General features: G+C 42.4%; 1 protein-coding gene across 1 annotated transcript; it reads left to right on the top strand.

Moving 5' to 3' along the window:
* Positions 1-27,579, top strand: Usp38 (ubiquitin specific peptidase 38). Its single transcript, XM_040734834.1, has 10 exons — positions 1-786; positions 2,316-2,451; positions 8,163-8,292; positions 10,319-10,420; positions 12,597-12,755; positions 14,818-15,011; positions 19,646-19,739; positions 21,001-21,107; positions 22,273-23,623; positions 26,415-27,579. Exons 1-10 carry the CDS (start codon positions 105-107, stop codon positions 26,577-26,579), a joined length of 3,120 nt encoding a protein of 1,039 aa, XP_040590768.1. The 5' UTR covers positions 1-104; the 3' UTR covers positions 26,580-27,579.
* Positions 27,580-27,786: the final 207 nt, after the last annotated feature.

Below are 27,786 nucleotides of genomic sequence, written 5' to 3'. Positions count from 1 at the left end.
CCGCTGCTGCCGCCGCTGCCCGGCTCCGAGTTCACCCCCGCCGAGCCGCCGCCGCCGCCCGCCCGCCCCGCGTCCCCTGGGCCCGGCCTTGCAGCGTGGCGACCATGGACAAGATCCTGGAGGGCCTGGTGAGCTCCTCGCACCCGCTGCCGCTCAAGCGGATGATCGTGCGGAAGGTGGTGGAGTCGGCCGAGCACGGGCTCGACGAGGCGCAGTGCCGGGCCATGTTCGACCTGACGACCCGACTCATCCTGGAGGGCGGGGACCCGTTCCAGCGCCAGGTGGGCCACCAGGTGCTGGAGGCCTACGCGCGCTACCACCGGCCCGAGTTCGAGTCCTTCTTCAACAAGACCTTCGTGTTGGGCCTCCTGCAACGGGGCTACCGCTCCCTGGACAGGAAGGACGTGGCCATCCTGGACTACATTCACAACGGCCTGCGGCTCATCAGGAGCTGCCCGTCCGTGCTGGACCTCTTCGGCCTGCTGCAGGCGGAGCTGCTGCGGGTGGTGGGCGAGCGGCCCGAGCCGCCGCTCTGCGCCCGCCTCAGCGACCTCCTGACGGACTTCGTGCAGTGCGTCCCCAAGGGGAAGCTGGCCATCACCTTCTGCCAGCAGCTGGTCCGGACGATAGGGCATTTCCAGTGCGTGTCCACCCGGGAGAAGGAGCTGCGGGAGTACGTCTCCCAGGTAACCAAAGTGAGTAGCTTGCTGCAGAATATCTGGAAGGCCGAGCCCTCCACGCTGCTACCTTCTCTGCAAGAAGTTTTTGCGAGCATCTCTTCCACAGGTAAGGGTCGCTCTATTCCAGGAGAATACGCCTTGGAAATGATAAATCCAACGCGAGTCTCAAACACACTACCCCTTTCTGCCCGGAAACATTTCTCCCTTGAGGACTAAAAAGGTCAGCAAGCGGGTTTTGTTTGGGTAGATCCTCCTCTGTGAGGCTCTCCTGACGGACCGCGAATCTGAATTCCCTTATCCGAAATTGTATTGCATTTCACTGCCCTGTTCGGGATCAAGTCAAGCGGGTTGTAGCCAAAAGGTTGAGGGTGCCTAAGTCCAAAGACCTTTGCCACTGAGCAAGTCATTTAATTACACAGCCTGTGCTCCAGTTTTGGAACGCTCACAGGCTGACAGCCATCATGAAAAACTTCTAGTCATTACTGACTAATGGTCTCATATGATGCTTCCCACGGTGTCATTACTGTACGTAACCCATCATCATCTTCCTGAAGCTATTTTTCTGTTTCTCAGTGTTCTCTCTTTTTTAAAGAATTCATGGGTCGTGCACAATCTATTGTAAAATTGTCCGAGTTTAAAGTATTAACACTCCACAACAATGTATCTGACAAGAGATCCAGGTAGCATGAAAACAAGTATGAAGTATGGCAGCTTAGGTAGATGCTTGTCTTGTCTTTATCAAGAACTGCATACTCAGAAACTTGGGAAGGATCAAAGGATAATACTTAGAAAATACTTTTACCGCTGGGCGGTGGTGGCCCACGCCTTTAATCCCAGCACTCGGGAGGCAGAGGCAGGCGGATCTCTGTGAGTTTGAGGCCATCCTGGCCTACAGAGAGAGTTCCAGGACAGCCTCCAAAACAATACAGAGAAACCCTGTTTCAAAAGAACAAAAAAAAAAAAAGAAAGAAAGAAAATACTTTCACCTCAGAATTTTGTCTGTGTCTGATCTTTGGAGGTGCTGTAAAATCTGTCAAATTGAACTTGTGAAGAAAGCTGTCGTCTTTTTATCTTAACCAGAAATGAGGGTCGATTTTTAAAATCTGTATAATGTAATGCACTTATTATATACTAGGTACATTCTCTTCCCCATCCTGTAATTGTACTTGTGGTTTGTCATAGTTGTTAGATTTCTTAGTCTTTCAACTGTAGTAGTGAAGCTACCATCTTAATGCCTTACATTTATATAAACATTTATATTACATTTATATATTTGTACTCAAGATTTTTAAGTTTCCCATAGAGTAGAATAATGTTTCTTAATTATTTTAGAATTAGAATGATATCTGACTGGTTCTTTTTTTTTAACCCCCAAAAATGTGACATTAACAATGAAGTAGCTTATTAACTAAATGTAACAGTGTTTTTTATACTTTGGTGTTTATAGAATGAGTGATTATTGTTATTCACTCGTGACCTCTCTTTTCTATGACTTAACTTTCAATTTAGAGTCTGCTCATGAGATATAGTATAGCAACTTCTTGTAGCATCTTCACTGCAAAAGTGTGTGTGTGTCCCTTCAACTTCTTCACTCTGAACCTGCTTGCTCTGTTTATCTTTCCTACTGAAAACTAGATGCTTCCTTCGAGCCCTCAGTCGCCTTGGCAAGCCTTGTGCAACATATCCCTCTTCAGATGATCACAGTCCTCATCAGGAGCCTGACCGCCGATCCCAATGTGAAAGATGCGAGCATGACCCAAGCTCTCTGCAGGTACTTTGTTGTCTACGGGAAGAAAGAGGTGACATTATGGCTTTCTGTGTGCAGAGTGGAAAACTTAAGGAACGCTTCTTCAAATGAATTAGATTTGGTTAGATTGTTTTCCTAGATTCTTTATTCCTTACTATTTCTTGTAGCCTTCCCAAGTGGGGTTGTGGTTGTTATCGATATATGGTTCTGGGTTTGATTTTGTTCCTCTTCCCAGGAAGGGATTTTGTTTTCTCTTTCAACTGGGCTCCATAGATTATACCTTTGTCCTTGCCTCTTTGGATTTATGTTATTTTAGGTGTGTGCTTTGCTTTTGTGTATGTATGTGTACCATATGCATGCTTGGCATCCAAAGAGATCAGCTCCTGCAACTGGAGTTGTGGACGGTTGTGAACCTGGTTAAATAGGCTGGCTTTTTTTTTTTTTTTTTTTTGCCCTGCTATTAAATAATTAAACTGATTTTGTTTTGGATTTAAGTTTCATTTTAGAACATAAAATAAATAGTGTAATATATCAGATAATGATAATAAGTGTTTATTGGGAAAGGTAGACAAGAAGAAGGGTGGTTTGCAGTCTTCAGGAAGATGGCTAAGGAAGGGTTCATTGAGGTGACCATGTACTAAAGTAAGAGAAAGCAAGGCCTTGGGTTTTAGAGGAAGACACCAGCAGGCAGTGTCTGACTTAGGTTGGCTCGGTTTATGATTTCTCAACTTTATGATTGTGCCAAAACAAGCATTCAGTAGAAGCCATGCTTTGAATTTTGAATTCTGCTTTTCCTAGGCTAGAGTATAAAGTATGATACTTTCTTTTTTGTTTTTTTTTTGTTTGTTTGTTTTTCGAGACAGGGTTTCTCTGTATTGTTTTGGAAGCTGTCCTGGAACTCGCTTTGTAGACCAGGCTGGCCTCGAACTCACAGAGATCCACCTGCCTCTGCCTCCCGAGTGCTGGGATTAAAGGCGTGCACTACCAACGCCCGGCAGTATGATACTTTCTTGAAATGCTAAGTAGACACAGTGAGCCATAACACCCAAATCAGCCACAAGCTGGGTAAGCACACCCAGTATTCTACACCAGACTGTGCTTCTAAATCAGGGTATTTGGTAGGTTGCATTTAAGGCTTTTCTCCTTATGGTATTTTGCATTTACAAAAGGTTTCCAGCAGCCGGCGGTGGTGGCGCACGCCTTTAATCCCAGCATTCGGGAGGCAGAGGCAGGTGGATCTCTGTGAGTTCCAGGCCAGGCTGGACCGACAGCCTCCAAAACAATACAGAGAAACCCTGTCTCGTAAAACCAAAAAAAAAAAAAAAAAAGAAAGAAAGAAAGAAAGTTTCCAGCACCATCCTAAAACCTGCTCAGTTTCCTCTATGAAGGTGACCATCTGTGGTGCTTATTCCAGCTGTTGAGTTTCTGTGTTTCGGTAATAGTGTTGTTTTCTAATTGGACTTTAACTTTCTTGTTTCTTAGCTGCTTAATTTTGTTTCTTGGGTTTTTCTATCTTATATATTTGGCCTGTTTAAACAGGCGGTGAGGATTACAGTGGCTTCTGTGTGTCTGTCATTAGTTACATGAACTGAAGTAGTGTATGTTAAGCACGAGAGTGCCATGCTCACTGATGCCACTCTCTCTACAACACACCCTAGCTTCTTTGCTGTTTATTAGTTAATGGGACCAGTTCATCTGTAACTTGTGCTTCTAACTTCTCAGATCACAAATCTAGACTCAAGTGGAATTCCATTCTTTCTCTTACTTTGACTAATATCACTAAGTCCTTTGAATTCTGTCTACCATTTGTAGAAATCAAACCTGTTTTTGCTATAGTAGTCTTCTAGTTGGTTAGATGTACATCTAGTCCAAGGACATAGATAACATTCAAGTATGAAACAGCCCAGGAATCAGTGAAATGATGAGAACTGAGGGTAATCGTAATCAGCTTCTGAGAAAGAAAGATGGGCTTCAGCTCCAGGTGTCTGTTGACACAGAGAAACTTGAATCTGGTCTTGCCTGAGAATTTTCAAAGAAGCCTAAAGTCAAATGGTCTGTGTTAAGATTCGTATCTATTAGACAGACTGAAAGGTGGATGGAGTCCTCAAACTGCCTTGTAAAAGTGAAAGTTGGCTTATATTCCATAATTTGTGATTAACTCTGTTTTGTTGCTTCCCATAATATTGCCTGTTTTAATGTGGTTTTAAAGCTCTGTGTATTTCTTTGAGCTATAGGAATAAATGTCCTTACTACAAACACTAGAAATCCAAAGCACTAGCAGGAAACACATTCCCTGGAGGAGTCAACTGGAACACAAGGGCCTGCCATAGTTAAATTAAAGCCCAGCCCAGAAACTGCATTTATATTCCAGAGCATGGAGCAGGCATCAGTAACACTGTGATTGTTGACAGGTCTCCTGACTTTCCCTTCCAATTTGGGGGCAGAAAGTAAACCTGACAATAGCATTCCTCAGTACCTAATGCCTTATTAGCTAGAGTACACACTCAAATACTTGTCTCATGGATGGCTTCTGTCTTAACCTGTTCAGGCTGCTATAACGCCTTAGTCTGGGTAATTTATAAACAACAGAGGTACATTTCTTACAGTCCTGGTGGGTGAAAATTCTGAGATCAAGATCGTGACCTCTTCCACTTATTCTTCTGTGGTGGGAGATGCAGGGGCACTCATCTTTAGTGTTAGATTACTCATCCTGTCACAAGGGCCTTTGTCGTGGCTTAGTACCTCGCAGAGGCGTCACTTCTCAGCTCAGGTTAGATTTCAGCAGGAGTCTGAGAAAGATGCCTACACTCAGTCCATACACAGCAGGGTAAGAAGCTAGAAGAGAACTCAAGGAAAAGGCTGATTAATGAATGATTAACCATAAGTAAGAGCCTTGTCAAGTGGACATTGCTCCACTGTCCTTCCACTCAGTCCTCCTTACACTGACGTGAAGGTTCTGACCTTACAGTCTGCGGCCTGCAGTGTCACTGTCCACAGGCACTGAGTCCGAAGAGCCAAAGGCAGGTACTCACGCCGCCTCATTTTCATGGGCATTTCCCATGTAACGAAAAGAAGTTGTTGCAGTTGCTAACCTACTGGCATTAATTTTAATAGTATCTCAGATCTTTTACTTGGGGAGAAAAGGGGGAACAGATTGAGACTAGTCTAGCCCAGGCTGGCATAGAACTCATTCTGTGGTCCAGGCTATCCTCAAATTTATGGCAGTCTTGCTCTTAAGTACTGAGATTACAGGTGAGCCACCATGCCCTGCTCTTATCTTTCCATTTTAGATAGCTTTGAGAGCTTTATACAGAACTTACTTGGTACTAAAATTCCTCCACAGTATCTTATATTGTCACTACTACGGTATTGAGTTGTTTTTTTGTTTGTTTTTTTCTTTTTTAAGAGAGTCTTGTTATATGCTTTTCTGACCTCTGATTTACAGCGATCTGCTTGCCTCTGCCTCCAAGTGCTAGAATTAAAGGCATGCATGTAGCAGCACACCCAGCTTGTTTCACTTTTGGGACAGGGTATCATGTATCACAGTCTACACCCTCCCCCTCCCCCTCCCCGAGCTGTATGTAACTGAACGTAACTTGAGCCCCATATCTGATTTATGAAGTGCTGGTAATCAAACCGAAGGCCATGTGCATGATTGACCGACAAGCACTCTGCCAGCTCAACCATGTAACCACCCCGCTTGAATATTCTCTACAGAAATGCACACATGTCTTTCTTATTCTCTGTATATTGGCTACAGATTTTTCTGAAAAGCAGCCCTGCAATAGTTGGATGATAAAGAGTAGCTAACAGCAACTACTTCAATGACTTGTAACCATTATTGTAAGAAGTCACAAAAAGAAGACCTAAAGTTTGTGGGGGGAATGAAGGGCACCAGATAACTGGCAGTTAGTATCCATTGTACTTGAGATCCACACTTTTGAAAACATTTAAATCTTAAAAGCAAAAAAGCATAGTGTATACTGCTGTAAACCTAACACTTGGAGCCCAGATAAAAGGATTCCACAAGTTTAAGGCCAACTTGGGCAATAGAGTGTGACCCTGTCTTGAAAGCCAAAATAAAAAGACTGATAATGGTGATTCTCCCATCTTGAGGCGGATAGTTATATAATGCTGATGCCAGTGCTTTTAACATGGTAGCCTTTTTTCTTGAGACAGGGTTTCTCTGTGGTTTTGGAGGCTGTCCTGGAACTTGCTCTGTAGACCAGGCTGGCCTCGAACTCACAGAGATCCACCTGCCTCTGCCTCCCGAGTGCTGGGATTAAAGGAATGGGCCACCAACGCCCGCCCAGCTCACGTTCTTTCTTTTGATCACAGTTTATATCCTCTATTTATATTTGTGCAATCAAGGTGTTTATTGCTGGACTGACGCTTGGCTCAGTGAGATAAATGTACTTGCTCTACAAGTCTGGCAACCTGAGTTGATTCCTCAGAACCCACACTTTGGCCTCCTTGTTTGTGTCAAAGCATGCATATACACATACATGCACACATATACACACAACAATAATAATTTTTCTTTTGAGACAGGGTTTCTCTGTAGCTTTGGAGGCTGTCCTGGAACTAGCTCTTGTAGACCAGGCTGGTCTCTAACTCAAAGAGATACGCCTGCCTCTGCCTCCCGAGTGCTGGGATTAAAGGCGTGTGCCACCACCACCCACCTTAGAGTTTGGGTTTAAATAAATGGTTTTAAAAGATCCTAATTGCTCCCTGGATTAATATTTGGTGGTAGGTTACAGTCATGATGAGTGTTTCCAGTGTTATCCTTTTAATCTTCACAAGAGCCCTGTAAATAAGCATCTTTATAAACCTACAGATAAAGAAATTCAGAAAGAATTTAATCCTAGCACTCGGGAGTCAGAGGCAGGCAGATCTCTGAGTTCGAGACCAGCTTGGTCTACAAGAGCTAGTTCCAGGACATCTTCCAAAGCCACAGAGAAACCCTGTCTCGAACAAAAAAAAAATTCAGACAGAGAAAATAAGGTACTTAGATTCTCCCAACAAATAAACTGTGAGTTGAGATTTTTAAACCATTTACTCTGACTTTAGAAACCTGAAGATTTTTTCTTTACTCTTTATTACTATCTAATCTATCTTAAATAGATTACTTCATCAGATTACATAAGCATTTAGCTTGGCTGCTTTCCAAAGACTTGTACTGGTCTTCAGTGTGCTGTATTTCTAGCATTAGAAAAAGAAAGAGGTTCCATCAGAACCCTTTTTACCATTGAAGTGGCTTGATATGTAAGAAAATCAGGTTATTAGAATATTTATACAGCTGGTATTTTTATGATTGGAAATTTTCTTCTATTGTCATTGTGTGTAGGATTTTGAAAGAGGTAGACTCTTGTTCCAGGATTCAGAATGTAACCTCTATAATAGTACGATTCACATTACACTACTTAGCAAGAAGCAAAATCTTGGTTGATAGTCATACATTTTGGTTCAGATGTCTGACTTTAAACTACTCCTATAACAGTTACTGTTGAAAAGTTCTTGATATCCCTATATAGCATCCATTTGAAATTTGATAGTTATGAGAAATGATCATTTATCATAAAGTCTTATGGGAATACATCAAATACAGAAACTGAACTTACAAGACTGGAAAGTGCTTGAAGACAGGCCCCAGCTTCACTTTGAGTCACAAAGTGAATGGTTACCTACCATAACTCTTGCTGCACCTGACTGATGTGTCTTTCTTCACTTTTCAGAATGATTGACTGGCTGTCTTGGCCTCTGGCTCAGCATGTGGATACATGGGTAATCGCTCTCCTGAAAGGACTGGCAGCTGTTCAGAAGTTTACTATTCTGATAGATGTTACTTTGCTGAAAATAGAACTGGTGAGTCAAAGTGGATCAGCCAATTGGAATGTATAGACTTCTGAGTGCGTCCCTGGTTTGGGGCAAGAGCCAGTGCAATGTAAGGATAGTCAGTTGAAATCAGTTTGCTATTTTCAAGCATTTAATGTGAAAATACAATCCACCTAGTAGCTCTTTTGTTGTTGTTTTTCGGCTTTGTTGGTGGTGGTTCTGATGGTTTGTTTTTATCTTCTGCTTTTTGGAGACTGTTTTACTACCCAGTACAGAGTGACCTCCAACTCACAATCCTGCCATAGGCACACAAATAGGAAGGTTATGGTTATTGGGCGCCATGTTTGGCTCCCATGAGTTCTGCAGTCCATATCACCAGACTTCTGTCACTGTGCTCTACATAACTGCCTTTGAGACTGCTTCCTGTGTTGCTAAACTCAGGACACAGTGAGTCACCACAGTTTTTGTTTTGTTTTTTCTCTCCCTTTTTTTAAGTTAGAAACAAATTTGTTTCATATGTCAATCCCAGCTCCTTCTGGGGTTTTGGTTTCATTTCATTGTTTGCCCTTGAATTCTATATCCATTTTTATTGTAGTTACTGTTCTGTTGCCATGAAGAGACGCCATGTCCAAGAAAAACTCATAAATGAAAGCACTTATTTGGACCTTGCTTCAGTTTCAGCGGGTTAATGCATGATAATAGTGTCAGAAAACAGACAGGCATGGCTCTGAGCAGTAGCTGAGAGCTTTATCTCCTGATCTGCAGAGAGAGAGAGAGAGAGAGAGAGAGAGAGAGAGAGAGAGAGAGAGAGAGAGAGAGACCAAAGCCCACCCCCAATAACACACTTCCTCCAACAAGGCCATACCTCTCAATCCTTCTCAAACAGTTCCATTTCCTGGTGACTAAGCATTCAAATATATGAGCCTTTAGGGACCATTCTTATTCAAAACATCACACTTTTATTCAGTTATCTAAACTCAGATCTTTCTCTTTTGCTTTTTTTTTTGATTTTGTTGTTTTGCTTTTTTTTTTCCTATAAGAATATTAACTGCAGCAGGAGAAAGCTAAAATATATTCCAAAGACATGGATACTAACTAACTGAAGAAGTGAGTAGCCTATCTATACTCAGAAAAATTAAATTCACTTTATCCACAATCTCCTGATTTTTACTCCCAAACCTGGTCCTCCCCCTCTTGATGAGTAGCAATCTCAAATAGCTTCCCTCTCTTAGGCCTCGTCTTTGAAGCAACCCTTATCTTTCTTTACTGTCTCAGCCACTGCCTTTAAAATACACCCAGAATCCTATTACCACTGTTAACCAGCTACGTCACTGTTACCTTGGTCCGAAGTTGTCATCATCTCTTGTAGCATTGATTTAGTGGCTCCCTTGTTCCTACCTCTGGCTCCTTATAAATGTTGCACAGGAACTCCATTTGCTGGCTTCGCTCATCCCAACTCCAGATGCTCTAGCCTTAACTCTCCCTCCAGTGACATTGTCCTGCCATGCCAGTCTTGAAGGCCTGGGGCAGTGCTGTCTGCCCTAAGTGTCTGTGAAGCTGGTGTCCCTTTAGCTTGTCCCTGTGGCATTTTAAACACCCTCCCTCTATAAAACGACAGACTCCTTTGCTACCCAGTATTTCCTGGTCGCTGTGTTCTTGTATTTTTAGCATGTATCACTGTTTATTACTTTTTGTTATCTTCTCCCTGTCCTCTAGCCATAAGCCATGTATAGCCACAGTACCTAGAACAGTGCCGGCCAATAGCAGGTGTGCCATACATACTGACAAGGCTGAGTGAATAGTGACTCTGGGGACTATATGCTTGCCTATTTACATATTTGGACATATTTCCAAATGAGGGAGTTTTGAGAATTGTTTGGATCTTTAAGTTCTCTTTGGTTTCAGTCCTACTGTATTTCCTTTTTCTCCCCCAGAATCTAACAATGTGTTGTGATAGGACTTTCCAGCAAGAGGGGACATTAGCAGAAAGGGCTGTCAGCCATAGGGAAGGGTGAATGCTTGTCCTGTGAACTGAGGATGGTGTCTCATTCCGCAGGTTTTTAATCGACTTTGGTTTCCTCTTGTGAGACCCGGTGCTCTTGCGGTTCTCTCTCACATGCTGCTTAGTTTTCAGCATTCTCCAGAGGCATTCCATGTGGTAAGTGTGACACATGCTCTCTATGAAATACTTGTCAACATGCAGCTCACATGCCTGTCTAGTGAGAAGACTGTAGGTTAGCCTTATAGTATCACATGTATATTAATTCTTAACAAATGGACTTTGTAGAATAGCCTGGCAAAGAATATATTTTCAGAAAGTGTCGTACGTTACCAAAACTGCCACACTCACAGTGATTGCCAGCAATTAGAAGTCACTGCTGTACGGGGAGCTGTCACTGCAGGATGCCTTTGCACACCAACAGTGCAGAGTCAGTGTGACAGAGACTACTGGCGATGGCACTGGAAGGCACAGAACGGTTGAGTCCTGCATTTGGGGCCTTTCCTCCTTCTCGGTCCACTGACACCGTCTTTAATAGTCTGTTACCTGCCACCTGGAACCAGCTGCTTGCTGGCTTGCATTTGATTGCAGTTTTGAGTTACTGCAGATGAGGAATGACAAGATGTTATTTGGGAATCTGTCTGTTTCAGGAAACATTCACATGGTATCTCCATTCACCAAGGTCTGATGATTTATAGGAGTAGAAACTCAGCAGCAGCAGGAATGGCTTTAGGGTGCTAATGCACCGTGACAGACAAGTCAAGGAGACGTGCAGAAGCAGAAAGCGTTCCACCTGCTGGCGCTCAGCTCGTAGCCAGCACAGTAGGCTCACATGGGCTGCCCAGTCCTCCTCCTTTGAGGGAAATCCAAAGGCTTTGTTTCAAGGAAACCTCAGCAATGAGTCATTTCATTTGATTTTTTTGGATGAGTGCTTTCTGTAGTCATTGTTCTCAGCGTGTTGAAATTGATAATGAATCCATAGATTCTTTGTCTATCAGACAAATCTCAATTTTGAATTAATTTAATGGCATACAAATAAAATGCCCCAGAAGAGAATTTTTAAAGAGAGAGAGGTTATAGAATGAAAATAATTAGAATGTTTATATATGTGTGTGAATTGTCCAAAAACAAATTCAGTTAATAAGAAATTAAATTTTAAAATCACAAATTTAAAGCATTGTGAGCTTTTTGTGCCTCTCCCTCTCTAGCCCCCCAGTTCTGGAGCACAGACCTAGTAGGTGACAGTGTAGTGTTGCACACATCTGCTAGAGTGTGACACACCGCTAACTGTAATAGAACTGAGGTTAAAGATGAGGGCATATAGTATTGCACACATCTGCTAGAGTGTGACACACCGCTAACTGTAATAGAGCTGAGGTTAAAGGCGGGGGCATAAAATGTACAGTAATTTTTCAGTTGAAAATTTTAAACTCACACTAGATGGAGCTCTTTCTCTAATTCCAGTTTGGGATTTTTTTTTAATGTTCTGTTAAATAATCTCATTGGGTTGTGGTATAACTCAATAGTAGAGCACTTGCCGACATACACAAGGGTGAGGCTTGAGCCATACGTACCCCAAAACAATTTTTTAAAAACAAGTGATCTAGTCAATAGAATAATCATAGCACGTTTCAACTGAAGGTGGTTTTTAAATACAACAATGACTGGAACTTTTATATTCCGGTAAGTTTGTATTTTAGGTGGATTGTGTATATACCATAGCACTCATACAGAAGTCAAAAGGCAGCTTGTGGGAGTTGGTTCTCTTTTTTCTAGCATATGGTTTCTGGGTAGCCAGCACCTTTACATACAAAGTCATCTCACTGGTCCTTTTTAAAAAATTATTTTATTTATGGGGTGTGTGTGACAACAATATATGTGTGGAAATCAGTGAATTTTCTCCTTCCACGGTGTAGATTGATTTAGGTTGTCAGGCTTGGTGACAAACACTTTTTGCTGCTGAGCTGAAGGAGGAGCATATTAAATGAAATTACAGGAGATGGAGGAATGGTTCTGCAATTAAGAGAGCTTGCCAGAGGACCGGAGAGGCCTAGAACCACTTGTGACTCCAGCTCCAGGGGAATTCTACACCCTCTCCTGTCCTCAGTGGGCACCCACACACATGGCAGACATTCATACAGACACATAAATAAAAATAAGTTTTCATGCAGTTATAATAATGTGACTTCGGAAACTAGATTTGCCTTGCTAGTCCAACAGTGTGTGGCTTCTTTAAGAAAAGTGTGTGCTCATCATGTAACACTTGCATTCTGTCTACAAGCTAGGGATATGCTGTCAACTTGTGTGACCAGAGGGCTTGTCTCTTTCTCTTCAGATTGTCCCTCATGTAGTTAACTTGGTTCACTCCTTCAAAAGTGACGGCCTGCCCTCCAGCACAGCCTTCCTAGTGCAGGTAACGGAGCTGGTGCACTGCATGATGTATCACTACTCCGGGTTTCCGGATCTCTACGAGCCTGTTCTGGAGGCGGTGAAGGTAAGATGCCTTTGTACCAGTCTAGTGAGCTGCGCACAGTGTAACGGACAAAGCTGCTAGAGTGTATTTACGGGGGTGAGCTGCTTTTAAGATGGCGGTTTCATTAATGCCAGGACATAATCTCTTATTTGACACCCCCATTCTAAATTGGCAGGCATATTTCTTAGTTCTGTAGTGCCATCCAGTAAAGGGTGTCACTTAAAATTCATAAGAACTATTAAAGAAATTGGGTACTCATGGCATACTACATTAAATGCATACAGACATCAGCTTTGCATCTCAGTATCAGAAATGTTGAGCAGTTAAATCCATCTTGGAATCTAGGAAAAGCTTACTGGTTCCCTCCCATTTTGGTTCTCTTTGGTGTTATAGACTTTTATGAATGTCTATATTTTTAAGAATTATTGTTTTTCAAGCTCATAAAGGGGAGGTTCTAAAAAGTTGATTCTGTGTTGAGGAATGGATGACTGGAAAATCAGAGTATAGTCAAAGAATTGGAGAACATAACTCAGCCAGGCTTAGTAGGAAGTTACTATTTGTCAATTCTAAACATGTTACTATCTGTTCAGCTAATTCAGACTAAGGACTGGTCTGAAAACAAGGCTATTAGGTCTGTGTGGTGCTGGTGTGACACCGCCCATTCAGAAGGAAATTACACACAGAAGCATTTGCCATGGAGTTGATAGGTCCTTACTGTCTGCCCTCATTGCTACCATTCTGTTGACTGACATACTCACTTCAGTGTTCCAGTATATCTCCGAAGGCCTACTCTCAGCCCAAGGAAAGTATTTTCTATCACTTGTCAACAACCAAAAAAAAAAAAAAAGGCACAGCTTAAAATGCTCTTTCTAAATGCGTAAGCATTAGATGATAATATGGGTCTAGAAAAGCTAATCATGTAAGCCTAAGTGGCTTTTCCAGTGTTCCTTATTGCCCATGGCTGTGCTTAGGTGTGAAGGTGGTTTTTTTGTTTTGTTTTTCGAGACAGGGTTTCTCTGTATTTGGGGGCTGTCCTGGAATTCGCTCTGTAGACCAGGCTGGCCTCGAACTCACAGAGATCCGCCTGCCTCTGCCTCCCAAGTGCTGGGATTAAAGGCGTGCGCCCGGCTGGTGTGAAGTTGTTTACACTTCAATTGTGCCTTACTAAGAGAGAATACTGTATGTAATAGTTATTTTCTTGCCTTTTTTTTTTTTTTTTTTGGTTTGCTTTGTTTTTCAAGGTATGGTTTCTCTGTGTAGTCTTGGCTGTCCTGGAACTCACTCTGTAGATCAGGCTGGCCTTAAACTTAGAGATCCATCTGCCTTGGCCTCTGGAGTGTTGTGATTCACGATGTGTGCTACTGCTTGGTTGTAGTGGTGACTTTCTAGATGGCGAAGCATGTGATGAGTGTTACTTTTCACAGTGAGGTCATTATGCTGACCTCACTTTTCATCCCTTCTCTAGGCCACCATTTCTAAGCATGAGTGCTGAGTGACTAGTGAACCAGAATTTGAATACAAGTAATTGACATAGGATTTGAATTCCTTGTCGTGTCAACTTTAAAGTATTTAAAGACAAGCGTGTTATCTCATGCCTATGGTCTCAGCACTTGGAATACTGAGGCAGGAGGGTTACTGTGAGTGATTTCAATAACAGCTTGGGCTACAGATTCGGATTTTGTCTCAAAAAAATAAGTCCCCTTAAGATTTTAGGAGACATTTCCCCCGTCTATTACTTTTCTGGTTGTGATGAAGTTAGTGTCAAGAAGCCACATAAAGGAGGAAGGATTCGTTTGACTCACACTCCGTTACTATGTGAAAGTCATAGTAACAAGAGCAGCTCTTGGCTATAATTTGAGAGCCAGCCACCCCGAGCAGAGCAGGAAACAGAAAGTGAGTATCAGCACTCAGCTAGCCATTTCCTTTTCATCCTGCATCCTCACCCTGCAGAATAAGGTCAGTAATCTACGAAATGAGTGAGCAAAGAAAGCGGAAGTGTCAGTGGGACACTTAAACCAGTTGGCTGTTTTAATTTGGAAATTTTCACTTCACCTTTAAACTTATCTTTTTCTTTATGACCTAGGATTTTCCTAAACCCAGTGAAGAGAAGATTAAGTTGATTCTCAATCAAAGTGCCTGGACTTCTCAATCCAATGCTTTGGCATCTTGCTTGTCTAGACTTTCTGGAAAATCTGAAACTGGGAAAACTGGTCTCATTAACCTGGGAAATACATGTTACATGAACAGTGTTTTACAAGCATTGTTTATGGCTACAGAGTAAGTTTCTGTGAACTCTCTGGTTTTATCTAGAAATGAGTACATGCTGAGAAGGGGAGAGTCACCCCTCCCATGTAAGCAGTGTAATGGTAACATTCTCCTGACAGCCAGCTCCCAAATAATGACACAGAGTCTTCTTATTTGTTATGAAAGCTTGCCTATAGCTTAGGCTTGTCCCTAGCTCGCTCTTTCAACTTACATTGACCCATTTCTATGACTCTGCATTCTGTCTTGTGACATTACTCTCTTCCATCTTACAGCCTCTGTTTCCTCTCTATCTCCTGGCTTCTCTGCTCCTAGATTCCTCCTCTTCCTTGCCTCCTGCTCCTCCTCTTCCTTGCCTCCTGCTCCTCCTCTTCCTTACCTCCTGCCCCTCCTCTTCCTTACCTCCTGCCCCTCCTCTTCCTTACCTCCTGCCCCTCCTCTTCCTTACCTCCTGCCCCTCCTCTTCCTTGCCTCCTGCTGTTGACCATTTAGCTTTTATTGCACCAATCACAGCAATGCACCTTCACGCAGTGTACAAACGTTCCGTGATTGCCATTCAGTTGTTTCCTTCTGAAACTGCTCATGTTTAGGAACACTTGAAATGCCAACATGAATTCCGTCTGATTAGATTGTGCATTGCATCACAAGGTTACTTTTCAAGTCAGTATGTCTTGATACTTGCACATGTAATGAAGGGATTGACTGAGTTGGCAGCCCTACAGTGCTTCTGTGCTTTTTCCCTGTACCTTTGCTTCCACCGCCCCGCAGTGTTTTTAATCCATGTATCTTCTGAAGAGTCGCATACAGTTTTCTCTGGCCATAGCTATTAGCTGTCAATCATCCACAGGTTCATTTTTGCTTTTAGGAAACTTTTAGTAACTGGCCAGATGAATAAAAGAGGCCTGCTCCTTCACACCCCTGAGTTACTTTCAAATCAGTAGCAAATCTGAAATCAGTTTGTTGTTAGCTGTGTGGTATCCTTGTGCTGGAGATGTAGCTCAGATGTAGCTAAATGAGCCCTGTGTGATCCCAGCACCTCATAAAGTCCAGCTTGGTGTTGCACATCTGTAGTCCCAGCACGTGGGCAGTGGAGGCAGGAAGAACATAAGTGATCCTTGTCTGTATGGCATGTTCAAGGCTAACCTGGAATATATGAGGCTCTAGCTCGCAAAAACAAAAAAACACTGTCCTTGAAGGTACAAAATTATGGGCAACTTTTCCTTAAAAAAGAAAGACTATTTCTCTTAGTACCAATAAAATTGAGTTGGCCCCAAGATGAGAATTGTTAACCCCCATTTAGAGACATCAGACTTTTAGATGTAGATTAGCTTTAGGTTTTTGTGTTTGTTTCCCAATTATGGGGTTTCATACAGTTTTGTTGTTGGTAGGTTTGTATTTGACAACTTTTGTTGTTTTAAAATAAAGATGCACTCTTAGACACAGGTGGTATTAGATAAGACTGAGTCCATATCTCACCACCAGAGGTCACCTTGCCAGCCATCTCTCCTTCTTCCTCTTCCTCTTCTTCTTCTTCTCCTCCTTCTTCCTCTTCTTCTTCTTCTCCTCCTCCTCCTCTTCTTCTCCTCCTCCTCCTCCTCTTCTTCTCCTCCTTCTTCTTCTTCTTCTTCTCCTCCTCCTCCTCTTCTTCTTCTCCTTCTCCTCCTCCTCTTCTCCTCCTCCTCCTCCTTCTTCTTCTTCTTCTTCTTCTTCTTCTTCTTCTTCTTCTTCTTCTTCTTCTTCTTCTTCTTCTTCTTCTTCTTCTTCTTCTTCTTCTTCTCCTTCTCCTTCTTCTTCTTCTTCTTCTTCTCCTTCTTCTTCTTCTCCTTCCTCTTCCTCTCCTTCTCCTTCCTCTTCCTCCTCTTTTTTCTTTTTTTCTTTTTTTTTGGGGGGGGGCAGGGTTTCTCTGTGTAATATTAGAGTCTCTCCTGGCACTCAACTCTGTAGACCAGGCTAGTCTCAGACTCACAGAGATCCACCTGCCTCTGCTTCCCAAGTGCCCGGCCCAGCCATCCCATCTTATGTAATGCAAAGTGGAGACCAACAGCAACTGTGACTGGAAAGTGTTGTTGTGATGGCCAGTGATGATATCTCAGAACAGGAAGATCTAAGGAATACGTGAATTCCTTTTCATGGTTTTAAAAAATCTTCATCAATAAAAACCAAGATGTATATATTCTCAAAAATGTCAGCTATGTGCATTGTTCCAGATTATTGTTCTACAATTATCTAATATAAAAACAATTACATATAATTAATGTATCCAAACACACATGTGCAGAGAATCCTGTTGAAATTTTCTTTGCCAGTCACTTGCCTTTAGCACTTAATAACTTCCCCATGTGAGAGCCATGCAGATCTGTTACTCTGAGTGAGTAAGACATGGTTTTCACATTTTTTTTTTTTTTGCTTTAAATTTATTTGTTAGTGTGGGATGGGAACTTGCATGCGTGCCATGACGCACATGTAGAAGCCAGAAGAAAACTCTGGAGTTAGCTCTCTCCTTCCACCTTTCCATGGCTTCCAGGACTAGAGCTCAGACCTCCAGACTTGTGTGGCAAGTACCTTTACACTGAGTCATCTTGCCAGCCTGACAGCCATACTGTCAGTGAGCATCAGAGTTTTGCTCATAGCTAACATTTCTCTAACCATGTACAGATGGGATTTTCTTTAACTAGGATATGACAGATTACTCTCCCCCAACACTGTGTGTGGTGGGGGCTAGGTGGGAGAACTCATCCTGTAGAGTTATATAGAGTCTGGATGTCTCCTAAATCAACTTCTTTACCTCATGGCCCTCATGAAACCTGGAGCTCCCCACTGCAGTTGGGCTGGCTGGCCAGCAGGGCTCCCAGAATCCATTTGTCTTTGCCCCATAGCGCTGGGGTTACAGGGGAGAGGCAGCTTTCCTGTGAATGCTGGAACGTGAGCTTACGTCCTCACTTTACCCACTAACCATCTGTCTCCCCAGCCAAGTTTGACCTTATGGCCAATATATATTTGTACCTGTGACCTTATACCTCTGACAGTTCTTGACGTAATCAGTCTTAAATTTAACAATTTGGCAAATGTCATTCTTGTTTTCTTATTTGAGAAAAGATAGGGTCTTGCTCAGCCTGGCCTCAAACTCAGGATCCTGCTGCCACAGCCCTGAGTGTTAGGGACTGCACGTGCATACCCTGCACACAGTTAGTCTTTGTGCTTTTATCTGAACATTGTTCACCATTGTGCATTTTTCCCCTCTTTTCTCAGAACAAAATGAAATGAATGAGCTATTATTGTCTTTGTATGTCTTGCTATTGACTTTCTGTTTATTTTCCGAGTCAGTTTATATGAATTCTGTATGATAATCCTGTGGGTACTTGCTTTCTTCCAGTCATGTGGATCAAATTTAAATAGTACTTTGTATATTTTTGTTTTATATAGTCGCATCTTTAATTTTATATTGTCTAGAATTAGACCTACCAAAAAAAATGCCCTTTTTACTTTTTAAGTAATTTTTTCTGATGTTTAACCAGCTATTCCTATACTATTTTTATAATAGCTGCCCCCCCTTTTGTTTTTTTCTTTTGCACTCTTGCTTTTTGTTTGAATATACTCCCCCTTTCTCTCCCTTCCTCCAGTGATGGCCTAGAACTCACTCTGTAGCCCAGACTGGCTTAAACTCGTCTTTCCCCTGTGTCTCATGAGTGCTAGATTACAGGTATATATACCACCAAACCTGGCTTGCCGCACACTTCTTTCATGTTTAAGAGTTACTTTCACTTAGAGACGGAGAGAGAGCATAGTGGAGTATGTCTTTAATCAGCACTCAGGAGGCAGAGAGAGGCAGGGGCATCTCTGAGTTCCAGGTCGTCATGGCCTACAAAGAAAATTCTAGGACTGCCAGGTCTACACAGAGAAACCCTGTCTCATAACCCCCGTCCCTCCAAAAAAATTACTTCTATTTAGAGGGGGAGAGGGGAGAAATTCAGTTGTCTACAGAGGTTGTAGGATCCCCTGGAGCTGCCCGGCATGGGTGCCAGGAACCGAACTCTGACATTTTGCAAGAGCAATAGCATCTTTTAGCAGCTGAGCCTTCTCTCCTTTTAGCTTTATTTTCTCTATGTTGGTGTTTTGTCTGGTGTCTGTCTGTGCCTCACTTCAGTGCCTGGTGCTGTGGAGTCCAGTAGAGGGCATCAGAGCCCCTGAAGCTACAGTTACAGGCGGTTTTGAGTGGAACCCACGTGTCTGGAAGAGCAGCTAGTGCTCTCAACTGCTGAGTCACCTCTCCAGTGGCTCGCCTACTCTTTTTAAATCACCCCAGCTTTGTGATGTTTTGATGGCAATGTATTTTTTACCTCGGTTATTTTGAAATAATTTGAAAGTTCATTTTGTAAGTTAAAGTTAATGCGTTAGCCTATTTATATTTGCTGACCCAGAAAATAGAAACTATGTCAGTATACATAGACTGAGTCGTGCATAGAAAGTGGCTGTCTGTTATTGTCCTCCTTCAGAACTTTACATGTATGCCGTAACTGTTAGGTAAAGGCCACCCTTAAGTCAGGTAACTGAGGGAGTAATTCTCAAGCCAGTTTCCTTTAAACTTTTTTTGTAAAAAGTACATGTATGTGTGTGTGTGTATATATATAACATATTTTATTGTTTTTCAGTTTCAGAAGACAAGTGTTATCTTTAAACCTAAACGGTTGTAATTCGTTAATGAAAAAATTGCAGCATCTTTTTGCCTTTTTGGCTCATACGCAAGTGAGTATGTGTGTGTGTGGTGTGCACATATTAACTCCATGATAATGTTCTTTAAACCACGTGTTATAATTGTGTACGGTGTCTCCCTGGGGTAACATCCACCTGTGCATCCTGCCTGAACTCCTTAGCACACCTGTTTCTCCTGCTTGCCATCTCTGTAGATGACTCTGATCCTGACCAGTGTGTTGCTCTAAACCTGCTGCACGCAAAGTCTAATTTCCTGTCAATAAACAGTCTCCTTCATGAAGAAAGGCTGAGGCAGAACTACAGGGAGCTCAGGACCTGTCTGGGTTATGTATATAGCAAGGACCTGTCTCAAAAAGAGAGAGGGATGGGGGGGTGCTTTAATTGTGGTTGGGATTTCTTTTGGTTTGGTTTGCTTTTTGTTTTTTTAGTTTATAGAAACTTAACTATATTGACATAATAATGAACAGCTGAAGTAGTTTTGTGGTCTAGGCTTACTTGGTTTTGTTTTCTTTTCTTTTGGTTTTTCAAGACAGGGTTTCTCTGTGTAGTTGAAGCTAGCCTCAAACTCACATCCACCCTTCTCAGTCAGGGTCCTGACCCCTGTAAAATTTTCCCGGACTGAGAAGGGCAGTGTTGCTTTATGCCGCAAGTATTTAAAATATAGAGAATTCCAGATTTTCAGATCAGATTCAGATGCTTTCATATATCTGTGCAGTTCCATTTGTGAAATCATCTGAGATTTGAGCCTGATAGCCCCAGGGTCCATTTCAGCTGCCTTTGTACTTCTTAGAGAGAGGAGGGATGAGCAAGGTCCTACCAGAGTGTTCCCATCCCACACATGTGTGATGTATGCCAGAGAAAAGTTCTCAGCAAAGTGGATGTGGGTGGCTCCCGTCACTGTACCACTACACACACACACTAACACACTAACATCATGCTCACACTCAATTTGTCATAGGGACTCAAACACATGCATGTCATAGACGTATAAATTCCAGGGGCAATATGTAAAGAGCTAGAGACATCTGAGACCTGATGGGATCACCCTGCTGTCCACTTGGCTCTTTGATCTGAGCAGGTCCCTGAGCTTTCCTGGGCATCAGTTGTCTGCAGAATTTGACTGAAGTTTGCTCAACATAAAAGTTTTCTCTGCCTCCGAATTGCACCTATGCCTGGCATGTTGCAGTAGAAATGGAGTACAGTAGAATGTCAAGTGTATTAAGCGTCATGTTACAGGTCCAGTTAGTGGTTTGCTGTAAGAGTGACTTTCTTGCATTTTCTTTCTGCTATCAAGAGGGAAGCCTACGCACCTCGGATATTTTTTGAGGCTTCCAGACCTCCATGGTTTACTCCCAGGTCACAGCAAGACTGCTCTGAGTACCTCAGGTTTCTGCTGGACAGGTACAGAGTCTTTAAAACTTCATTTAAACTGTGTCTTCTCTTAATGCTTTAGCTCCACTTAATACTGGTTTTAGCTTTAAAGCACATTTTCAGAATCAATCTTTAAAAATATCCTTGTGTTACTGCATGCTTCTAAAGTTTTCTTTTCTAATTTGGTTTTGGTTTTCAATGCTTTCGCTTTAAAGTACCTGTTACCAAAACATAGTAGAAGATTCATAAGGGACCCCATATCTGGGAGCTCAGCTTTTCTTCACATATTTCATCTGATATCAGTAAGGAAGGATACAGTACAGACGCCAGTGTCTGTCTTCTATGAAGCCAGATGCTTAGAATACATACAGAGTGTGAGACAGGGCCATTATTCTAAAAATGCTGCATATTCTATCTGATGGGTTCATTTCTAAATATATTGCTGTATATATTTGATTCTGGCTTTATATGGTAGATTGTGTGTGTGTGTGTGTGTGTGTGTGTGTGTGTGTGTGTGTGTGTGTGTGTGTGTGTGAATTGGTTACTTTTCTATTGCTTGATAAAATTCACGTATAGGGAAAAGTTGATTCTGGCTCACAGTTGCAGAGAGCCCACCATCTGTCAGGGCAGAAGAGGCCTGGCAGCAGGAGTTCAAGGCCAGCCTGGCAGTTGTCGAGCAAAGAGAAGAGGCAGTGGGACCAGGCTAGAAGGACTTGAAAGCCTCCCTCAGCAAGGCTGTGCCTCCTAAACAGTTTTGGTTTTGGTGGTTTTGGTTTAATGAATACAAAGGGGCCCTGAGACCAAAATCTTAAGATCCAGTTTATGAGGGTTTGGTAAGTTATAGTGGGTTTTTGTTTGTTTGTTTAACCACTTATTTAGTAATATAAGTGACTGTTGCAGTGTATTTCTCTGTCTTCCTTTGACTAATAAAGTTGGTCGTGCCCAGCTGCACAGCCTTCCTTCTTTCAGCACAGGCCATGGTTCTTGGTACTAGGCTGCCAAGATGTGCAGTGTGTGGAGATGGTGTGTAACTGAGTGCAGGGTGGTGTGAGCTGTGAGAGAGCACAGGGGAGTGAATGAGAGTGTAGCGAGGCCTCAAGGCCTCTCCTAGACTGTGACATTCATGCTCTTGAGCCAAGATCAAGCTGTGAACCACATTAAAGGTGGCTGTGTCATGATGTCCCCTCCTGCACAGGCTCCATGAAGAAGAGAAGATCCTACGGGTGCAGTCCTCACACGAGCCTGCTGAAGGTCTGGGCTGTGCTGACACTTCTTTGCAGGAGGTAACCAGTAAGGCAGCTGCAGGGACAAGTGACAACGAGAAGACCTTAATAGAGAGAATGTTCGGAGGGAAGCTACGGACTCATATCTGCTGCCTGAACTGCAGGAGCACCTCACAGAAGGTGGAAGCCTTCACAGACCTCTCACTGGCCTTCTGTCCTACCCCTGCTGTGGAAGACTTGCCGTCCTTTCAAGATCCAGCGTCGCTCCCCACTGCCCAAGATGATGGCCTGATGCAAACCAGTGCTGTTGACCCAGAGGAAGAGCCAGTGGTCTATAGTCCAGCAACAGCTGCTTTTGTCTGTGACTCCACTGTGAATCAAAGAATACTGGGCAGTCCTCCTGTCGAGTTTCACTGTGCAGAAAACTCTTCTGTCCCTAGTGAATCTGCGAAGATTGTTATCAGTAAAGATGTACCTCCAAATCCCGGAGGCGAAGCCACACCTTCAGTAACTGACTTACTCAACTATTTTTTGGCTCCTGAGATTCTGACTGGTGACAACCAGTACTATTGTGAAAATTGTGCCTCTCTGCAAAGTGCTGAGAAAACTATGCAGGTCACGGAGGAGCCCGAGTACCTCATTCTTACGCTGCTCAGGTTCTCGTATGACCAGAAGTACCATGTGAGAAGAAAGATTTTAGACAACGTGTCACTGCCGCTGGTGTTGGAGTTGCCAGTTAAAAGAACTGCTTCCTTCTCTTCCTTGTCAGAAAGCTGGTCTGTAGATGTTGACTTCACTGATATTAATGAGAACCTAGCTAAAAAATTAAAGCCTTCTACGACTGAAGAAACCTTCTGCCCCAAATTAGTACCCTACCTATTAAGTTCTGTTGTTGTGCACTCTGGTGTGTCCTCTGAAAGTGGACACTACTATTCTTATGCCAGAAACATCACAGGGACAGAGTCTTCGTGCCAGGTGTGCCCCCAGCCTGAACATCTGGCACTGGCACCCTCCCAGAGTTGCTTACTAGGGGGAGAAAGCCCCAGTGCAGCCATTGACCAGGACTTGGAAAATAAGGAAATGTCACAAGAGTGGTTTTTATTTAATGACAGCAGGGTGACATTTACTTCGTTTCAGTCAGTCCAGAAAATCACAAGCAGGTTTCCAAAAGACACAGCTTACGTGCTTTTATACAAAAAACAGAGCAGTGCTAATGGGTTACGCAGTGACAACCCAGCCGGTGGCGTCTGGGTCAATGGAGATCCACCACTACAGAAAGAGCTGATGGATGCCATAACAAAGGACAACAAACTGTACTTGCAGGTGAGTTGCAAATACAAGTGTCACTTCTGTACACTACTGAATCATAGGAAGTTCATCTGATGCCCTGATTTTAAACTAAATACATTTTCCAGGGAGAGTGAAACTTAAGTCCGGATTTATACATTTCAACTAGTTGTAAATGTAATGTGAAAGACGCCAATTGTATGCAATATAGAAAACTTTGTTTTAATTACAGAATTCTGCCTCAGTTGTGTATAGCTGCAAAAATCTTATAGAAAAGATTATATGTCATATAGAAACAAAGTTTAATGGGATGTAAATGTCCTGCTTCCCTTGTCCCTGAGTTCTACCTGCAGGGAAACAGCTGCTGACTTTTTTCCATTTTTAACTATTGGGGTTGGGGTGCACTGTGGGAGTCAGGACAGCTTTGTAGAGCCAGCTCTCACACTGTCCCTCCACGAGGGGTCTCACTACAGGCTCTGAGTCACCTCAGCATCCCACAGCTGCATGTGATGCTAATTCCTGCAGGCTGTTTCCTAGTGTTTAAGGAACATTTATTGACATTTAGATGGATCAGAACTTGTGAAGGAAGTTTGTTCCTCAAGGATCTGCCCCGGAGCCAAGGGGCGATAGAACATTTATTCAGTAAGAGCTAGTGAGATGAGTTTATCTGTGAATATGTTGTTTTGAAGAAACTCTTTCCTTTAATGGTAATCAGTCTTTCTTTGAGTATTTGTGAAGTTTTCCAACTTTGTGTCAACAAAAAGAGCCAGCAGAAGCTAGGAGCAGTGGCGGTGTATGCCTGCAAGCCTAGGGCTAAGGAGCTGGAGGGACCCTGTCCCCAAACAAAGAAGCGATGATCAGGAATTGTAGATGAAATTATTACAGGACTAATAGGTGGCTAGTTCAAGTAATTTTATGAATGTAAAAGGTAATCTTCTTGTGTTTTAAGGTCACAGAACCCATAAGATATTAGATGAGAAGAAATGAACCATTAGTACTGATTTTTATGGGAAATTTTTTCAGAGGCTTTCTATTTACTGAATTATAAAATATCTAAAGGATAATACATGATACATTTCAAAGGGGATTGACAATTTTCTAAAGTGATACAAAAATTAACTCTACAAAATAATTAGAATTTTAGAACTGGACTGATTACCATTAATAACTACCCATTCTTGTGGCTTGGTATCCAGGTAAAACAAATAGGGTGTAAGCATTCATCTCTTCCTAGCCTTGTGTCGCTTAACATTGCAAATCACCACAGTGTTTAAAGGTTGAAGTAGTGAAAGGAAGGGCAGAGAGCTGGTTGCAGGAGAAAAATCTATAACATAAAATACGTACTGCAAGGCCCACGATAGCCTTCCCTTCTGGAGTAAGCAGATTACCAGTGTTAAGATGTTTAGCCAAGCCGGGCGTTGGTGGCGCACGCCTTTAATCCCAGCACTTGGGAGGCAGAGGCAGGCGGATTTCTGTGAGTTCCAGGCCAGCCTGGTCTACAAGAGCTAGTTCCAGGACAGCCTCCAAAGCCACAGAGAAACCCTGTCTCGAAAAACCAAAAAAAAAAAAAAAATGTTTAGCCAATACGGTGGAACTGGCAGGCATGTTCCATAGCCACAGCTACTCCTACGTGGAATGCAGTCGAGATCCACGGGTTCTTGTGGCTTACGTTCCCTCTGGCCACATGGCATTTGAGCATGGACACTGTTCTTTCCTGTTCCTTTAGGGTTCCGCTGCCCCACGAGTCTGCCTTTATCTATTCCCGGTTGCTCTTTGTAAAGCTGAATAATGACCTTTTTTCACTAAGTTTTTTACTGTTTTTTTTTGTATGAGTTTCTGTGTATACATGTGTGGTTTTTTGTATGAGTTTATGTGTATACATGTGTGTTTTGTATGAGTTTATGTGTGTACATGTGTGTTTTTTGTATGAGTTTATGTGTATACATGTGTGTTTTTTTTGTATGAGTTTATGTGTATACATGTGTGTTGTTCAAATGTAGAAGTGAGAGTGCAGTTTGTGGGAGTCACCACTTTTTTACCATGGGGAGTCTAGAGATAACTCCAGTCATCAGGCCATTTTACCTTCCCAGTAACGAATAATGTTCTATCTATGAGTGTTAGGATTTACTAAGCGCCTAGCATGGACTTGGCACGTAGACAGATACGTCTGATTTCCTGGTAAACTGTCTAATAAAGTAGTAGGAGAGAGTTGTAAGTCCGACTGTAAAGATGATTGCTTCATCTTACTTATCAGCGTTCCGTGAGACCTGCCTGCCTCTTTAAATCATCTAAAGAAGCAGTAGGGAGAATGCAGACATTAGCTGTGATTGCTGGCCTGTGGTACTCACACATTTCCAACGTGGAGTACAGCTGTTGAGGCATTCCGTTCTCGCTGTATGCGGGAGATTTGCGGGAGTTCCCCTTCCTCTGCTGTTAAGTAGAGTAGCAGCAGTGGCTTTCAGGGTCTGACACTCTGCAGTCACACGTGGGATTTGCCCTCTCTGCCTTGTTCCCTCCGTTTGTATACCTAAGTGATAATTGCTCTTCTTACTTTATTTTTGGGTTTTCGAGACAGAGTTTCTCTGAGTAGCCCTGGCTGTCCTGGAACCCTCTGTTGACCAGGCTGGTCTCAAACTCCAAGATCCACCTGCCTCTGCCTCCTGAGCTGGCATCAAAGGCTTGTGACACTATGCCTGGATAGATACCAATATTTCCAAGTGAAGGATGCTTCGTAAATATCAAGACACTTTTAGAAGATTTGTATATGTGCTGTGCTCATCCATTGTATTTAGATTTTAAATTTCATATACATTACTTTTCATTTTAGGAACAAGAGTTGAATGCTCGAGCCCGGGCCCTCCAAGCTGCATCTGCTTCGTGTTCATTTCGGCCCAATGGATTTGATGACAATGATCCACCAGGAAGCTGTGGGCCAACCGGTGGAGGGGGCGGAGGAGGAGGATTTAATACAGTTGGCAGACTCGTATTTTGACCCTGAGAGAATTGAAAATGCATCTGGTCACAAAACATCTAATACCATGGCTGTTAAAATGTCAGACTGTAACAAATAGCATATCTATCTTTTATTTTTCTTTTCATTAGACCTGAATACTTTAAGAAAACACTCAGTGGTTGTTTTTATTTTCTTGAAATACAAAATGCATCATGGAAAAAAATCTACCTCTTAAACTTCCATTTGCATTTATGGTTAGACGTGCTTGACCAAAAATGTTGAGAGGAAAAAGGTATACCTGGTCCCTAATTAAGCTGCGTTAAATTTGGTACAAGGATTTAAATGGTGTAGTTTCAGCTCTAGTGAACGAAAATAATCCATTTAGCATTCTTTATAAAAGAATTGATGCTAGAGGTTCAATACGTATATATGTTGTTTTAAGAAAGATGAAAATCTTTGTTTCTGGTAGAATTACCCCGTTTTTAAATTCAAGACTTTGACGAGTCTCTGGAGGCGTTGGTAGTTTAAACTTCCGCTGCCAGACTTTGGGCCTTTTAAAGGGACACACATACACACATACACACACACACACACACACACTCTGAGTGAATTTACAGAAGGTGCATGGCCCTATAGGGCAGTGTTTTTAACCTAACTTTGTAGTATTTCCAGTTGTCAAAGGACTTTAAATCCTGTTTCAAGGAGTGTATATATCTCCTGTGTGTTTCAAAGGAGGTGAGTCCTGTATGTGCCTTGCAGTACTGTAATTCAAAAATAGGTATATTTGGCTGCAGAGAGTTTTCTAAAACAAAATGTTAGGAAGTAATTTTTGTGCTAACATTAAATTATAATTTTTTAAAGGTATTAGATCTTTTTCAGAAGTAAAATCTGATGGTTCTAAAGCAGTAAGTGTAATGGTAAATTTCTAACTCTTTGAAAATTTCAGAGCAAATGAAGCTAGTAAAAAGTAAAAAGTAAAAAAATCTCCAATTGATTTGTTACTTAATCCTCAAAACATTAAACATTGATAACATTTTTAGAGTTGTATATTTGAGATTTTTTTTTCTCTATTTGAGACACATGCCTTACACTGTTTCTGCTTCATAAAGTCTGCAAATGCCTCCCCTCACCATCCTTACTATCCTTTTTTGGTTCTGGCATGTTTCTTGTGTGGGTGAAGAGTATGTGGAGTAGGGGTTTTTTTGTTTTGTTTTGTTTTTCTTTTGGCCAGGAAACTGGAACATGT

Source organism: Mesocricetus auratus, unplaced genomic scaffold, assembly GCF_017639785.1.
Source record: "Mesocricetus auratus isolate SY011 unplaced genomic scaffold, BCM_Maur_2.0 Super-Scaffold_100041, whole genome shotgun sequence".
Taxonomy (NCBI): Eukaryota; Metazoa; Chordata; class Mammalia; order Rodentia; family Cricetidae; genus Mesocricetus; species Mesocricetus auratus.
This window is presented reverse-complemented; position numbering and strand designations above follow the sequence as displayed.